The following is an 18,783-nucleotide window of genomic DNA, read 5'->3' as shown; positions in this document are numbered from 1 at the left end:
CCCATGCTAGCATGGAAAGCGGACGTTAAACGATGATGATGATGATGATGATATATATATGTGTGTGTGTGTATATATATATATATATGTGTGTGTGTGTTTGTCCCCCCACCATCACTTCACAACAGATGCTGGTGTGTTTATGTCCCCGTAACATAGCGGTTCAGCAAAAGAGACCAATAGAATAAGTACTAGGCTTCCAAAGAATAAGTCCTGGGGTCGATTTGCTCGACTAAAGGCGGTGCTCCAGCATGGCTGCAGTCAAATGACTGAAACAAGTAAAAGAGTAAAGAGAGTTAAAATGATATCTCACTATTCTGTGCATTTGTTTCTTTTAGGTTCTGGTGAGCCATGTTTTGATGCTCTTGAAGCAAATCCATATCAATCCAAAGAACAACGTCGAGAAACAGAAGTGAAAATGTTGCTTGATAAGGTAAATATTTCCCAGAATATCTGATTTTTCAATAATTATTTTCTTATATTTATCTTGACATTACTATACAAAGAATGTTATTTTTAAACTACAAGTAATTTTAATTAATTTAATTTTATACTCTTGACATTATATTCTTAAATTAACCATCTCTGAAGTAGCCTTTCATGTATTATTTGAATTATCCACAAATGATATTGAAATATTTTTGTCTTGTTTTCCATAGATTCAACCTGATATGATAAGTCTGGATAATCGAAGGATACTTCAACCAAATTATGAAAGGATTTCTAGCAACATGGAAGAAAAAAATAAACAAACCTTTGGAGTACGTGTGCTATTCATATATTACCGTATTTTGATTGACTTTTATGAATTTTGTTTGCCAGAGCAGCTGTCTGGCTTCCGTGCTAGTAGCCCGTAAATAGCACCATTTGAGCGTAATCGTTACCAGCGTCGCCTTCTAGCACTTGTGCTGGCGGCACGTTAGAAAATCATTCGAGCGAGGTTGTTGCCAGTGCCGCTGGTAGCACGTAAAAAACACCTTTTGAGCGAGGCCATTGCCAGTACTGTGTGACTGGCCCTCGTGCCAGTGGCACGTAAAAGCACCCACTACACTCTTGGAGTGGTTGGCATTAGAAAGGGTATCCAGCTGTAGAAATTCTGCCAGCTCAGATTGGAGCCTGGTGCAGCCTTCTGGCTTGCCAGTCCTCAGTCAAATCGTCCAACCCATGCTAGCATGGAAAGCGGCCATTAAACGATGATTAGCTTCAGGGTTTAGTAGTTTTCACTCACAGTTTTATGTTTTGAAATATATCTCTGCCAACTCAATCTTATACAATACAGGTTGCAAATGGTACAGCTACCATGGAAGATTTCAAGCATTTATAAATTATGCTTTTATTTTCAAATCAATCATTCTATCTTTGAAAAATAAAGGAAGAAAATCAGAGTTGATTTTAAGTGAAGGTATTATATTTGATTGCATTTTTTTTTTCCAACAAAATGTCTCAGAAAAATCACCCAGAGTCCTTTGTGTGAAGTTTGGCTGCCCTTAAGCAAATTTTGTCCTTGGACACCATTCCGAGCGTGGCCGTTGCCAGTATCGCCTGATTGGCCTTCGTGCAGGTGACACATAAAAGCACCTACTACACTCTCTGAGTGGTTGGCGTTAGGAAGGGCATCCAGCTGTAGAAACTCTGCCAAATTTAGATTGGAGCCTGGTGTTGCCATCCGGTTTCACCAGTCCTCAGTCAAGTCGTCCAACTCATGCTAGCATGGAAAGCGGACGTTAAACGATGATAACGGCAATGATGTGCTGCTGAAATTGGAGTGCACCTAATATGCCTGCATGTCTTTTATGCCATCAAATATGGTAGATAATTGCTTTTTTAAGTATGAAAAATAAATTACATTTACTGTAATGTAATTTAATGAAATGGCATGACAGGTCTATTTTCCTCCAGTCACTATTGTGTCATCATAGACACAATGCACTGGTTGTGAGTTGGTCTCTGAACCATCTAGTCACGATATACTTGTAAATGAAATGTCTTACACACACACACTATGTATCTGTCCATATGTTAGTGTGTGTTCTTATTGTTTCTTTTTAATTGTCCCTCAAGTTGTGGCTACTATGTTTTGCTTTAGGTATATGGAGATATAGGGGTGGTTAGTGACAAGATCGAGTGTTACACAAAATGCCTTATAGTTTGCAGTTACGTCCCTTTAATGTTCGCATTTCTAATCATCCTGCGATCTCATTATTTTTCGCTCTTCTGGCCACCGGTGAAATGTGTGGTTTTGTGCTTACATTAGAAATCAATGTGATATGAAAAAGAGAATTTTTCTGAAACTTGAAGAATGTATTAGGTATTGGAACACTGTCCAAGTTATTAATCACGTATTTATTAAAGTGTATTTTTAATCAAAATATATTCCTTTGTTTACTTCCGTCATCATGATGATGATGATGATGATTCCGATAATAATAATAAAGGATAAAACTGTTAAAGATTTTATCAGTGGCCAGCATATAATATAGACCTAGTTAAGAGCATAGTTAAGACCTAATTAAGAGCATAGAAGAGACTATGCCTATGCTGAAAATAGATGCTAAATCATCAAACCACTTAAAAATTATCACTTTTACAGAACTGGTGTCTATTTTCAGCTTAGGCATAGTCTTTTCTATGCCCTTAATTATAATTGTATTTTTTACTATCTCTCATTCTCGATATATATATATATATATATATATATACATACTACTCACACACAACAGATTTCTTTCTGTTTCTGTTTATCAAATCCACTCAAGGTTTTAGTCAGCCCAGGACTATATAATAGAAGACACTTGCCCAGCTGTGATGCAGTGGGGCTGAACCTGAAACCACACAATTGGGTTTCGAGTTTCTTAACCACAAAGCCATACCTGCTCCCACCCATGCATGATGATTAAATTGTTGTGGTATTGTAGTATTGATGATATAACCAGTTTCATTATACTTCCTACAAGACCACAACCCATGGTTTAGCATTGAGAAGCATTCTTCCTTCTATTTAAGTTTTTACTTTGCACTGAGGACTTTCTGAATAATTCTTGCTGAACCAACTAGACAGTATTCTGCACTGCATCCATTTCCTGAGATCTCACTTTCCAAAGCTAGAAAGTTATATTCTTGAAATTTTCTACCAGTACACCTGATCCCTCCCACTCTTCTTTTCTTTCTTAAATGACTCATTTATTGTTCACTTTCTGTGCATTATTCTGTTCTCTTCATACATACTTGGCTACTTTTCCTAATGAGCTGTAGTGCACCTGAGCACTGTATACAATAAGTTCATTACATATTATTACTGTTGTTGGTGGTGGTGCTGCTGCTGCGGTTGGCACTACTTTGTGCCTGTGTAGAAATTATTATTACTATTACTATTATATGCATTTTTTTTTTTTTTCCATTTCTAGGCTCCAGGAAAATCTGTTGTCAAATTAAAGCAAAACACGAAACATAGCAAGAAAACTGATAAAGTGATTAGAAAGACGAAAGCCATCAAAGAAGAAAGTAAAAGGAAAACACGCAAAGAGGAAATGATGGAGCAAAAGGAAAAAGAATGGAGAAAGAAATATTTAAAAAAATAAAAATGTGGAATTGTGTCTTTTTATTGTATTTTAATTATTAATTTACTTAGATGAAGATAATCACAGCTAAATGGGAGTGACTACAAACCAGAGAATCTTGCTGTTACTGACAATGCACTACAGCCAAAGTAATCTTACTTAACCAATGAGGAAGCCTCTTTGCAGTCACTAAACTTGTTAGAAATAGCAACAAAACCCACTCAAAATACACCCTACTAACTTGGAAACTGAAAGAAGCTTGTCATGTATATGTATGTATAACTCTGTGTGTGTGTATCTCTTTGTCACAATAGATGTAAATAGGAATCATACATTTAGTGTCCTTTGGTTATAATCTTCTTGGAAAATGTCTGGTTGTGGGGAAGTATTACCTTCCTTGGAAATAGGTGAGTGTTGGTAACAAAAATGGCATATGGATAGAGGGGGATGCAGTCGTAGAAAGAGTTGTCAACGTTCCCTGAGATGTACATTAACACTTGAAAGACTTTCTTCAGCCCATTTAGGGTAATTTTCTCCAGGATATAATTTCTTAAAAAAGTCTTTGATGAATTCTGGAAATTTATCTTGTTTAATACTTTTGTGTATCGACAGCATCAGATTTAACTGGAAAAGATAAATATTTAATTTAAAAGATTAACATTTCACAGCAATTTACTAAATTAGAAGTTTTAAAAATATTTTAAGTGATATAGATCAAATAATACATCAAAAGGTCCAGTCTTTGTGGTGATGTAATGGCTTGTGTGTCTCAATGATCCTGGGAACTTTTCCAGGAGTGCAAGCACTTGGTAGGGATTTCCCTTTGCCGGACAGGTCAAAGGATAGAGGCTAGACTAATATGGAGCACCTCCTCTTCCCAGAAGTAAAAATAGGTTTATATACGGCCAACACCCATATAAAGGAAGAAGCAACATTACAGGAGAATTGAAGACAGTTCAAAACCAACAAGATCTGGGAGAGGACAGCCTTCCTACAAGAAGCTGCAAAGCCACAAAGCAGGAATCTGACTAAAGAGAAGTAGAAGAGACAACCCAGAGTTGAGAACAGTGAAGAGAAGTTATTAGTCTATACTCCAATAGGAAATGAAGGGCTTAATAAGAACAAATAATACAAATTTAAGAATTTTAAATTTTAAAAAATACATTGAACCAACATACCTGATATGCAATGTTATGTATTGTTAAAAGCTGACATGCAACCGATTCATAAGTAACTATAGTGTGTAAATAAGCCCGAGTGTATTTATATTCATTACAGGTGCTGCATGGACAGTTTTCATCAATTGGACGGAAATCTGTGGCAAACTTGTTATTCTTCAAATTTAACTGGCCAGTTGGCACCAGTGCAGTACCGAAACGCTAAAAGTGTAAAAATCATGAATAGATTTCATAGAAAACTTTGTATAAAATATAATTTTATTAAGAAAATATTAGAAATACATATGTATCTTTAGTGGGAGAATCATTTCCTGTTAAAACCTGATAAATTAAACAAAATTGCAGCTAGATGATAGGTTGTGGTGCTGTTCATACTTTTACCAATATGTCTATAACAGAGTGATCCAATCCATGTAACAGTGGATGATGTCATAGACTGCACAGTTCAAATATGTATAATTAACAAATGTTTCATTAACTTGCAATGAATTAAACTCCTATTGATAAAAATTAACAAAAACTAGAACTTCCCTTCCACAGTTGGAATTGCTTGAAGCACACAATTTGAAATTAAAGTTTTTAGTGTGCAGCAACATTTCAATAAACAGATATTAATTTCATTTTTGATGAAACACAAAAGCCTTGTATTTTGGAGGATCAGACATACAAAAAGTGTTGTTCCTCTTTCCCTAAAGCAATAAGGCATAATGGAAACATCATGTGATGGGTTCGATTCCCAAGAACAATGGTTCTCAACCAGGGTTCATATAAGATTTTGTTGAAATTTACATGTAATAGGTTATACTTCTACAATACACAAAATATTCTCACGATTGTTTTTAGACAATTCCTAACAATATTTAATTATAAAAATAGGAGTTTTTTTTACATTGAATGGTTAGAAGGGTCCATCTGAATAAGATAGGAAACAAAGGGATCCACAAGTAAAAAAAAATGGTTGAGAAACGCTGCCCTAAAAGCACACATTTGGCTCTAGAGCACAATATTTTTACTAAGCAATTGTAAAGATATATCAACATCATCGTCCGCTTTCCATGCTAGCATAGGTTGGATGATTTGACTGAGGACTGGCAAACCGGATGGCTGCACCAGGCTCCAATCTGATCTGGCAGAGTTTCTACAGAAGGGCATCCAGCTGTAGAAACTACCAGATCAGATTGGAGCCTGGTGCAGCCATCCGGTTCGCCAGTACTCAATCAAATCGTCCAACCCATGCTAGCATGGAAAGTGGACGTTAAACGATGATGATAAAAAAGGCATATGCTAAATTTGGTTAATTTCTTTAATGTTGTGCTATGGAGAAAATTATAATCATTTATGGTTTTGGTCAATGGATATAGAGCAACATCTGTGATGTTTTTTGCAGGGATCTGAGACTGGTGAAGAGAGGGGAGAGGAAACATCATTTAGGATGTCCTCAAAGAGGAAACCTGGTTTAAAATATACTTGCATCATGGGTAAGAATGAAAGGAATAAAGTAAAACATTAACTTACTGCTGTCCGTGTTGGGAAAACACAATCAAACATGTCACATCCAAGAGCAGCACACACCACTAAATCTTCAGGAAATCTAAAGAAAAGATACAACTTACAATTATGGATTTAATACCAATAATACATATATTGTAAAGGTTTTTTTTATTTTATTTTACTTTCAAGAAAAATAATGGTTTAATCCTTTTGATATCAATCTGCCTGAAACTGCTCCTAGTTCTATAATACAAGCTTCTTGTTTTGATCCTTTGGCGTTCAGATTACTCAGTCAAATTTAATGTTTATTTATTCACATTCATTACCATCGTTTAACATCTGCCTTCTATGTTGGCATAATCATGCATATCTTGTAGCTGTCAGATTTCAATGATGTGATAGTATATTTTTAGAATGACATCATAGGGCAGTTGTTAGAGGCCAAATATCAATAGCGTAAAGATAAAACAGGTAAAATATTTTGGTCAGATTTGGCCAGTTTAAATGCTAAAGGGTTAAAAAACCTAAATCAAAACTCTCCATCAAACTTCATGTTGACTTACATTCCAAAGAACCAGTTTATAATGGCAAATTATTTTACTGAATTCTTCTTTATTCTAAAAAATATTTGAAATGATGCCAGTATATTGCTACAGAAATAAAGTAACAAAAGGGTTAAACAATAACAGGACATATATAGATTATTCTTTTTATTAAATAGTCATAGTATCCATGGTTACAAATACAGAGGTTGGACAAAATAATGGAAACACCTTCAAATTTCAATCAAATTTATTTTAATATGGAGCAGAACCATCTTTGGCTGTAATTATAGCTTGACTTCTATGAGGTATGGACTCGTACAAAGTTTTTTGACGGTTTTATATATATATTTCAAAATTATGATACTATGATGCTAGGTGTTTCCACTGTTTTGTCCAACCCCTGCACATTCCAGACTGGTGAGATCAATGCAGTTGATTGTCAACTGAATTTTTTTAAGAACTGACATTTGTAGAAAAAGCATGGTTGGGAAGGGAATCCTAGAGGATTCAACACAGAGGAGAACTGAAGTATTTTGTGACCACAAAAAGGAAGCAAATGTTTTAAGAAATTATGTATGTGATATCACAGTTAGATCAGTTTAAACAGGAAGTTTGTTTTATACAACCAGGAACAGTCACAAACAAAAACAACAATAAATGAATAATCTAAAAGGAACTTACCCAACACCCATAAGGTACCTTGGTTTTCCCTTTGGTAAAACATCTGTGGATAAGGTAACCATCTTCCAGAAAGCATGTTTTTCTTCTCCTCCACTTAATCCCCCAATGGCAAAGCCAGGAACATCCCTTTTTATCAATTCTAAAAATATTGAAAAGTTATTCAATAAAAAAGCTAAATATCCATTGGTTTTACAGTTCTATATTTAAGAGATGAGGAATTACTTACATTATTTATATTTGACAGATATTTGTCCTCATCTTGTTTGTTGCTAACACGTTTCGGCTGATATACCCTCCAGCCTTCATCAGGTGTCTTGAGGAAATTTCAAACCTGGGTTCTCATTCCTAAGGTATTTTTTGATATTATTATTATTATTATTAGTATTATTCAGGTCACTGCTTGGAATTGAACTCAGAATCTTGAGGTTAGTAGCTCGCACTCTTAACCACTATGCCAAGTTCGAAATTTCCCCACGACACCTGATGAAGGCTTGACAACTACGATTTCACTTTGCTTGACAGGTCTTCTCAAGCACGGCATATCACCAAAGGTCTTGGTCACTAATCATTGCTTCCATGAGGCCCAACATTCAATGATCATGCTTCACCACCTTGCCCCATGTCTTCCTGGGTCTACCTGTTCCACAGTTTCCCTCTGCAGTTAGAGATCAGCACTTCTTTACAGAGCTGTCCTTGTCTATATGCATCACATGACCATACCAGCATTGTCGTCTCTCTTGCACAGCACATCTGATGCTTCTTATGCCCAACTTTTCTCTCAAGAAAACTTACTCTGTTGTACATGTACACTGACACTGCACATCCAGCGAAGCATGCTAGCTTCATTTCTTTCAAGCCTATGCATGTCCTCAGATCTACCCAGTCTATTCACAAGGCTTTTGTTGGCTCAGGGTTATAGTAGAAGACACTTGCTCAAGGTGTCCTGCAGTGAAACTGAACCCAAAAGCATGTGGTTGCAAAGCAAGCTCTTTAACCACACTCATATGATAGTTTCCCCTCACTGCATAATTATTGCTGTTTTGCTTTTTAATGTTTCTAGCAGTAAATACGGGTGCAGATAGAGCTGTGGGGTTAAGAAGTTTTCTTTACAACCATGTGCTTTAGGTTCAGTCCCACTACATAGCACCCTGAGCAAGTGTCTCGCACCATCATGTTAGATGACTGATCAATAATTTTTGAGTAGAATTTGGTACACAGGAACTATGTGGAAGCCCACATGAGAGAGCAGGAGAAAAAGAGCGAGGGATCTTTTGTTGATGTATATTGTGAAAGGACACAAACATTGGTTGGAAAACTGACAAACTGATGCTTTTTGAATGGAATCCTTTGACATATTTGTTCTAAAACTAGTTACAGACACTCCCTTGTGATTCTTTCTCACAGAAATACAGATTGGCCAACTGGTAACCAGTAACTAACAATGCAATATTTAAAAACAAATGTTAACTAATTTAAACTATAGTAAAAGTGAGCACTGACATATTCGATGCAGTAAGCTAAGACATTTTTATTGGTTAACAACAATCATGATGATAAGACTCAATATCTAAATGACCAACTTTGGTCAAAAAGAAATATTTTAATTATTAACTGAATATTAGTTCCAAATACTAGCTTAATAAGGACACTTTTATTTTACTAAATTCTTCATTATTTTTAAAATAAAGCAGAGTATTTCAAGAGAAATATGGTAATGCTTGCTCTAAACATTACACAAAGACTTTATATATAAACAAAGAAACAAACTCAGCAAACATGGTAGAATTAGTAGAGCATCAGACAAAATATATTGTGGTATTGTTTGGTTACATTCTGAATTCAAATTTCACTGAGGTTGACTTTACCTTTCCCAATCATCCTTGGTGGCATTATCAAATATTGTTTTTGACACAATTGACAATACTTTTGAAGAATGGCCTGATTCCAACAACTAAAATCAGTAAAAGAATAACAGAAAACAAATTATGCACTCTACCTTCAGCACACTGACGTCGAAGATTGGCATTGAGTCCACCTTGAACTATTGGAAAAAGATTTTGGTCATGTGGTCGGCTGTGAGCTTTGAGACACCGGTCAAGCCAACGAACTGTTCTGCAATGAAAAAAAATTATCAAATTATTAGTTTACAGAAGAAATAAATGACTGGGCTATCATTTCCCAAGTTATAAGGCTTTATATCCTTTCTGCAGGTAATTTTAGACTCTGAATAGGAATACATAATTCTCTATGGCCAGTCACCTTAGTTTTAATGTATATTTTCCCATGCTTACATGGGTCAGATGGAATTTGTTGAAGCAGATTTCCTATGGCCTGATACCCTTCATGCTGCCAATCATCATCAGTTTCCAAGCAAGGTAAAAGTTTCTTATGACCAGACATGTTTTTCATGGAGACTGGAAACAACAGGAAAGGTTGAATTCTTTGACAGAATCCAAAGGTCTCAAGAAGTATATTGTGCTCCAGTCTCAGCTCGGGCATGGTTCTTCAGTTGGATGCCTTTTCTAAATCCAGCCACTTTACAGCATGTAACGGATGGTGAGAAAACCATGCTGCTTTGGTCATGTTATGCATATGGATGTAGACAGTTGCATACAGAAGGACTGATCACTTAAAGTGGATGGAACTTATAGAAGAGGGAAACCCAAGAAGACATAGGACAAAGTACTGAAGGCCAATCTTAAGACACCAAGCCTTACAAAAAAAGATGACAAAGGACCAAGATATCTGGTGCCTTGCTGTACTTAGGAAGACCTGTCCACCACAGCTGAATTGATATTAATGCTGGTGCCAAATAAAAAGCACCTAGTACATTCATCCAGCCATAGAAACCATGCCAAAACAGACAATGGAGCCTGGTGTGGCCCCTGACCTTACCAGCTCCGGTCAAACTGTCCAGCCCTTGGTAGTGTGGAAAACATATGTTAAATACTGATAATGATGATGGAGATGATATGTACTCTTTACATTCATTATAACATAGTGTTGGCTAAAAGTCTATAAACATGCCCTCTAATACATTGCAATATATTAATAATTGAATAAGTCAAAAAGTTGAAAGCAAGAAATATTTGTATGTCTATATGTCCCTTTACAAAACTTTTTGGTTCAAATACACAAACTGACTCAAACTTTATATATGAATTGCAACAAAATAAAGTTGTATCCATTTCTGTCAGCAAAAATGAAAGGAGTTTTCTTTTCTATATTTCAACATTTTTACAGTTTTGGAACGATTCTTTGGAAATTCTTTCAACGCTGTTGATCATTTAACAGTGGATTAAGAAAAGTACTTTACAACAGGTTTCACTCTTACTTATTTGGTGGACTTAGAATTGCATGTGTTACCTAAATATAAAATACAATGAGCCAAAGAGAGAGAGCCTCTGTGAGGTCAAACAACCCGCTAGAAATAACAACCAAATCTCCTGCAGATTATATTCCAAACATTGGGCCTCACCGAGGCGATGACTACTGACCAAGACCTTTGGAAATGTGCTGTGGGTGAGAAGACCCGGCAAGCCAAGTGAGATCGTTGCCAGTGCCCCTGGACTGGCTCTTGTGCAGGTGGCACATATAAGACACCATTTTGAGCGTGGCCATTGCCAGTACCACCTGACTGGCCTTCGTGCGGGTGACACGTAAAAGCACCCACTACACTCTCTGAGTGGTTGGCGTTAGGAAGGGCATCCAGCTGTAGAAACTCTGCCAAATTAGATTGGAGCCTGGTGTTGCCATCTGGTTTCACCAGTCCTCAGTCAAATCGTCCAACCCATGCTAGCATGGAAAGCGGACGTTAAACGATGATGATGATAATGATGATCTTAAAAAGGTAAGGACACACATTAGATACACCCCTAACTACATCTCCACAAGGAAAAAAAAAATGAGATGGTCATGGCAGGAATGTCTTTGATCCTAAGTCTGTACAAGCTTAAGTTGACCTGGGGTTAAACAATAACACAATAGTGTAATCTAACTTTAACTAAGCTCTTAACCATCTAAGTCTGTAGCTCAAAACCTTAGCCTCATAGCAGTAACAAATAGACTGATTAGATTAACCCATTACCTACCAGTGATCTCATATGAGATCACTTAAAAATTACAAATTCTGTAATTATCTGTCAATATTTACACATATCTAACCTTTTTGCTATATCTACAAAGTATATTTCTCTGATATTCAAATGAGGTTTGCTAATTTTTCACCCAATATCTCGCATATTTCTATTTAAAATGTTATTTTGAAATGTTATTTTGATCATTCCAGCATGTTTCTAAGGCTGTTTTATGCTAGAAATCAAAGTTTCATAAAAAAAATTCCAGTTAATAGAATTATGGGAGGTAATGGATTAAGGAATAAAGACAATTAGAATAACAAAGATTATACCTATGCATGGCTTCTTCTACTCTTGGCCCACTTACCAAGCTGGATACAACATCATCTAATTGCATTATAATGTCAGCCCCTATAAGAATAAACACAAATAAGAAACAATCGTTTTAGGAGATATGAACAGGTAATATGTTGAGTTTTCTGATTAAGTGGCCTAAAAGTTTTTGCTGTTGAAGCTGATATTACAGTGACAGTGCTCTCCATGACCCAATGAGGATGTCTTTATACAGTTGCTAACCCTGCCAGAAACAACAGTTAAACATCCCTCATATTGTACTTTTTCATCTTGAAAAAAAAAAAAAAAAAAGGGAGGATACACTGATTAGTGTAGTTCCAGGTATGCTATGCACAGAAAAAAAACAAAAAAAAAACAGAAACAGAACTGTCAAGGCTCAGTGGTTAAGAGTATTCAGTTCACTATAATAAGGTCATGAGTTCGATTCCCAGCAGTGCATTGTGTCCTTGAGCAAGACACTTTATTTCTTGTTACTCCAGTTCACTCAGTTGGCAAAAATGAGTTGTACTTGTAATTCAAAGGGCCAGCCTTGTCACATTGTGTGTTGTGCTAAATATCCCTGAGAACTACACTCTCAGAGTGGTTGGAATTAGGAAGGGCATCCAGCTGTAGAAACCTTGCCAAATCAGAGTGGAACCTAGTGCAGCCTCCTGGCTTGCCAGTCCTCAATCAAACCGTCCAACTCATGCCAGCATGGAAAGCGGACATTAAATGACAACGACAATGATGATATATATATATATATATATATACATACATGTATGACAAGCTTCCTCACAGTTTCCATCTACCAAAAATTCACTCACAAAGCATTTGTTGGTCCAGGGCTAAACTAAAAAAACATTTGTCCAAAGTGCTGTGTAGTGGGACTGAACCTGAAACCTGGATGCAACATGAGCTTCTTAGCCAAACAGCCATGTCTATGCATAGAAAAATGTGTTTAAACATTTAACATTGACTTATTATAGAGAAGGAAAAACTAGACAGAATAATGTATGTGACAAAATTAATATTTACATAATATATGTGAAATGAAATAGCAGCCACAAAGAAATCAAAATTTAGGGTGTGGTACATTTGGTTTAATAGCAATGTTGGTGTTAATAGTATAAACTTATGCCTAGACAAAATTTTGTTCTTGCTTCAGCACAGAATTGTTGTGAGTATTTATAATAAAATATCTCGCTAGAAGCATAAGGGAGAAAAAAAAAAAAAAGATTGAAAATCACTGACCTAAATAACTCTGAGCCACTAGTAATGTTATAAGCAATGAGACTATGTGTAAAAAATCATTTGTTCCACTTACTCAAATTTGCTGAAATTTTTGTTATATTTATATTTTTATATTTATATTTTTTGTCTTTTAGTTGTCTCAGTCAGTGGACTGTAACCATGTTAGGGCATTGATTTAGAGGATTTTATTTGAATAAATTGACCTTATTACTGACAAAAACTGCTAGAATATTGGGATGTAACCTAACCAACATCAATTGTCAGGTGGTAGGATGAGGCAAATACAGACACAAATACAATCACACACACACACACACACACATACAAGATGTACATATCATCATCATCGTTTAACGTCCATTTTCCATACTGGCATGGGTTGGACGGTTTGACTGAGGACTGGTGAACCAGGTGGTTACACCAGGCTCTGATCTGATCTGGCAAGGTTTCTACAGCTGGATACCTTTCCTAACGCCAACCACTCCGAGAGTGTATTAGTTGCTTTTTATGTGCCACTGGCACAGGAGCCAGTCAGGTGGCACTGGCATCGACCACAACTACAATTTGCATATATGTGTGTGTGTGTGTATGTGTGTGTGTGTATACACACACACAATAGGCTTCTATGTGGTTTCTGTCTACCAAATCTACTCACAAGGCATTGGTTAGCTTAGAACTAAAGTCGGAGACACTTGCCCAAGATGCCATGCAGTGGGACTGAACTTAAAACCACATGGTTGCAAAGTGAGCTTCTTAATCACACATCCAAGCCAGTACTTAGTCATTTATGAAATATGAGTGAAAATATAGAAAAAAAAAAAGAATAATACAAAAGCTAAAATAAAGGAGCCACTTCTAAAAGTACACAACCACAATGTAAATGAATTGCTAGTAAAAGCTAAAGTTTTTATAAAACTGTTTTTACCAAGTGCATTCTGAATTTCAATTGATTTCTCTGGAGTTAATAGCATCATAGTTTCATCATGAGGTGATTGAAATTCTACTCCTTCTTCAGTAATTTTGGCTAACTTTAGTAGAGATACCATCTGAAAGCCACCACTGTCCTAAACAGATGTAAACAATATGATAAATGTCAGAAAGAAGTTATACCATTTTTATTCAAGTTATTTAAATTTACAATAAATGCACATTATAACAACAATGGAGTTTAAAGGTAAATGGCAGGCATCTTGTCACTGGTTCTGTACTGTAATCATGCCATCATGGTCCAACTTACTTCATCAGAAGTGGAGTAAAACATCTCGGTGGTTATTTGACCTGTTCAATACATTAGCCAGATTTCCCTCAATGAACTCCCTATTCACACAATTTAAGCCCTTGAATCTTAAGACGGTAAATAACATTATCATTCTAGATCTGGTATGAATTGGATAGTTTTTCTGAGGCAATTGCCGAATCATTTAATTAGCTCTTACAATACGTAGGTACAATGTACCTGCTCTAAACCTAACACACATAGTAAAATCTTAAAATAAGATGGAGGCTGTAAAAATTAGAAAGACTCATCAGGAAACACCAATTAAATGCATCTTTCAGTCAGTTATAGACTTAACCCAGCACCAGGTTTAACACAATCACATGGTCTTTGGATGCCTTTTATGAGACCACTGTGTTGCAAGGATAAATTTCTTCTTCTTACCAGCTCTGCAGGCATTTTTTTTTTTACATCTAAGTCATAAAGAATTACATTTAAAAAAAAAATCTTAACCCTTTTCAAGCAACAGTGACCAGCTTTTCCCAGCAACAACAAAAGAAGCAGCTATAAGTAGTGGGAGCATAATCAATGTTATCATCTTCTTTTATCTTTTACTTGTTTCAGTTTTTGGACTATGGCCATGTTAGTTGCCAATGACTTGACCATGTGACAGGTTGTACTGGGTTACATGTTACCAGTAGCAGTGAAGAGTGACCTGATACCAGTTGATACCTTCAGTACGTTATAAGTATTTTGTTACTTTGCAGAACTGAATCCAAGTCTTTTTATGAGCTTGGGATAAACAACAGAGAACAATCTTAGTATGTTCTTCCTAAAATATCAAGATTTTGACACAATCACTACAACCTCATCTACTCAACAACACATTTATTTAAAAGCTTAAATTGGTAAAACTAACGAAGAGTACAAATGTAATCAATACCAATAAAAATCACTTACAGTTAATAAATTCCTGTCCCAGCTCATAAATTCATGAAGGCCACCTGCTTTTTTCATGAGTTCAGGACCCTAAGATGAAAAGAAGAAAAATTATATATAATCTTCAATAGATATAAAACAGGAATTTCTTTAAGAAATAGAGAGTAGAAAATGGCAATAACCAAGAATGTAGTCAACAGCTCATATCATTTCATCACCGATACTTTGCTGTATCTGTGACCAAGATATTTAGGTTTCAATGATCCAGTTTATGTCTGTGCAGACATAACAGCCCCCACCGTAAGCAGTGATAACACTGTTAAACTGAAGATTGTTTCAGTGATTTCAGTAGTGCCTGGAATAAAACCTTTCTTAAGTAAAAGTTACTGGCACTAGACTGACTGCTATTATATCTGTGGAAACATGTACTTCTCGACCACAAAAACTAGAATTAACAGACAAGAACAAAATTAAACTTTGTACAAACATGTGTGAATTAGAATGTCTCCATGGTAATATTTAGTTAACCAGAGTTTGCCTACAGTATTTTTCTTTCTGACTGATGGAATATTATTTTTAATACCAACAGATAAAACAAAGAAACTCCCAAAGAGGGAGTCTCAAGGGGTTCTCTAGGGAGCTTCTATATAGTTGTTCAACTTGCTATAAATAGCAGCAAAATCTTCCTCATGTCACATCATACTGTTTTAAAAGAAAAAAAAAAAAACACTGGATAATGTAATCTGGGGTATACTATTCCTGAGAAAAAAAAAATGCCGAATGGAGATAAGGTGAATTCCTTTGATGAGAAACCTGCTTAGTCAAAGACCAAACTGACTTGGGACCAAAGAGCAACATTTCATTATGATTTATTTCTTATCTAGAAATGATTTTAGAGAACATTCACATCCGTTAATTCTCATCGTCATCATCATCATCATTGTTTAACGACCGCTTTCCATGCTAGCATGGGTTGGACGATTTGACAGAGGACTGGTGAACCAGATGGCTACACCAGGCTCCAATCTGATTTGGCAGAGTTTCTACAGCTGGATGCCCTTCCTAACGCCAACCACTCAGAGAGTGTAGTGGGTGCTTTTATGTGCCACCGGCACGAAGGCCTGTCAGGCGGTACTGGCGACGGCCATGCTCAAAATGGTGTATTTTACGTGCCACCTGCACAGGAGCCAGTCCAATGGCACTGGCAACGATCTCACTCAAATGTCTTTACACGTGCCATGAACATACATTAATTAACCCCTTAGCATTTAAACTGGCCGTATCTGGCCCAAAATATGTTTTATGTTCAAACAAGGCCAGATCCAGCCCATCATACCTACCCAACAAAGTCATTCTCAAAATAAAGTCACATCATCAAAATCTCAAAGCTACAAGATAATGCATGATTAATTTCAAAACAATGTGACTAAACAAGCATTACATTTGAAAGAGTAATGTTAATGTTAAAGGGTTAAATAGATCTTCAAATTAATAGATGTCCATCCTAAGGTCAATAAAATTAGAGGTAACCTATAGCTTAGTTCTGCCTGGGAGTGTTACACATGACTGACCTGAGGAAGGTGAGCTACTGGAGTGGGAGTATCACATATAATTCAATTAAGTGAGTGCATTGCTTGAGTGATAGTTCTAACTTAAATTACAATGAGAGTGACATGCTTTACTACAACTAAATTAGATACTTCTAACTTTTGAAGAGAGAGAGACATATTTCAATTAAATTTTGGTGGATCAGATAGAAGAATGTATCCAGTACTGTTTATGACATTTTCTCAATCTTGAACCCTTGGAATTACTAGTTTAAAGCCTTGGCTATTAAAGCTACCTTTCCTCCATACACTAGATGAAACTGAATAATAAACTCCACTAACATGAACTTACTTGCTTGTACTAAATATCTAAAAATCATAGTTGATCAGCTGGTCATATCTAGTCACTAATGTATGCTGCGTGAGTAAAACATCTCTCAGAATCTCAAAAGCTCAGTCTGCTAAGCTGTAAACAGTCCTCACCACTGTAAACAGGAAGAGCAATATCCCTATATAGTAAGGCAGAGTATTACTATATAGCTATATAGTATTATCACTATGTGAAGGTGCATGGCTCAGTGGTTAGAGCGTCGAACTCACAACCTCACGATCATAAGTTCGACGCTCTAACCACTGAGCCATGCGCCTTCATGGTGATGAATACTGATTTTATAACACCTGTAATGTAAACAGATGATGTAAAAATGGTAACATTTCCATTTCTTTTTCTTCAATTCTCTTATGTTTTACTTCTCCTTAATACAAAGTATAACCCCAAGGTGTTAGATCCCCTTTTATTCCTTTTACTTAGCACATTCATTTTCATTGAACACAGTCTTTGATTTCATTGTTTCATTTCGTATTCCTACACCTATCTACAATTTGTTTTACTTGTATAACATCATATATTATTTATTTGTTTGTTTTCTCTTCCGTCCCTCATAATCCCCCTTATTTTACCTGCATGTTTTTATCTACAAATCACTGTTGCAACACAATCACTGTTACAACTATTTATATATATATAAGGTGCAGACATAGCTGTGTGGTTAAGAAGTTTGCTTCCCATCCATGTGAGCTTGGGTTCAGTTCCACCATGTTACACCTTAGGTTAACCAGTCTTGTGAGTGGGTTTGATAAACAGAAAGTGAAAGAAGCTGTTATTTGTGTATGTATGTGTGTGTATGGTTTTGTGTACCATTGTCTTGGCACCATATAATAATTTTTTTTATTTTTTATCTTTTACTAGTTTCAGTCATTAGACTGCAGCCATGCTGGGGCACCATCTTGAAGAATTTTTAGTCAAAGGAATCAGTCCTAGTCCTTTTTCTTTTTAAACCTGGTATGTATTCTATCGGTCTCTTTTGCTGAACCGGTAAGTTATGGGGATGTAAACACACCAACACCAGTTATTAAGCTGATATGATAGGGTTCCATATAGTTTCTGTCTATTAATTACACTCACAAGGCTTTGGTTAGCCAAAGATTATAGTAGAGGACTCTTGCACAAGATTGCCACACTGTGAGATTGAACTGAAAACTACTTTGTCATGAAACAAACTCTGTAACCATTCCAAGCCAAGTCTTAAAAAAAATATGAATATTATTAAGTTCCTATTTCAATCCTCTAAAAATAACAACAACAACAAAAAGACTGCCAGCTACAACAACAAATCAAGTATTTCTATAGTCAATGTCCAGTTACACTATTGATTTTTTTTTCTACAAGCATTACTGCCTTTCCAATAATACAAATATTTCCAATAAAATTCCTTACTTTCATTGAAATCATTTTATAGATGATATAATAATAATAATAATAATAATAATAATAATAATAATAATAATAATAATAATAATAATTCACTGGGTAATTTGCAAAAATCTGGACTTGCCCCATGATAAAAACTGGTGGGAACACAAACCACCCCCAGTACTTGAAAATGATCACATCTCACACCTCTGG

The 18,783-nt window shown here is 35.8% G+C and overlaps 2 protein-coding genes across 2 annotated transcripts in view; one reads left to right on the top strand and one right to left on the bottom strand.

The window, feature by feature from the left end:
* Positions 1-3,593, top strand: part of LOC106879985 (WD repeat-containing protein 46) — a 30,180-nt gene extending 26,587 nt beyond the window's left edge. The window contains exons 12-14 of the mRNA XM_052972325.1: positions 339-433; positions 660-761; positions 3,405-3,593. Of these exons, the coding sequence (XP_052828285.1) occupies positions 339-433; positions 660-761; positions 3,405-3,578 (371 nt within the window). The 3' untranslated portion in view covers positions 3,579-3,593. The remainder of the gene's footprint in view (positions 1-338; positions 434-659; positions 762-3,404) is intronic.
* LOC106879987 (queuine tRNA-ribosyltransferase catalytic subunit 1) overlaps positions 3,566-18,783 on the bottom strand; it is a 27,771-nt gene continuing 12,553 nt past the window's right edge. The window contains exons 2-9 of the mRNA XM_014929764.2: positions 15,292-15,360; positions 14,041-14,179; positions 11,861-11,939; positions 9,449-9,564; positions 7,453-7,591; positions 6,251-6,326; positions 4,736-4,936; positions 3,566-4,181 (exon numbers count right to left, since the gene is read on the bottom strand). Of these exons, the coding sequence (XP_014785250.1) occupies positions 4,026-4,181; positions 4,736-4,936; positions 6,251-6,326; positions 7,453-7,591; positions 9,449-9,564; positions 11,861-11,939; positions 14,041-14,179; positions 15,292-15,360 (975 nt within the window). The 3' untranslated portion in view covers positions 3,566-4,025. The remainder of the gene's footprint in view (positions 4,182-4,735; positions 4,937-6,250; positions 6,327-7,452; positions 7,592-9,448; positions 9,565-11,860; positions 11,940-14,040; positions 14,180-15,291; positions 15,361-18,783) is intronic.

Source organism: Octopus bimaculoides, chromosome 1 (genome assembly GCF_001194135.2).
Source record: "Octopus bimaculoides isolate UCB-OBI-ISO-001 chromosome 1, ASM119413v2, whole genome shotgun sequence".
NCBI classification, from domain to species: Eukaryota; Metazoa; Mollusca; class Cephalopoda; order Octopoda; family Octopodidae; genus Octopus; species Octopus bimaculoides.
Note: the sequence above shows the minus strand (reverse complement) of the source record. Positions and strands in the feature narration are given on the sequence as shown.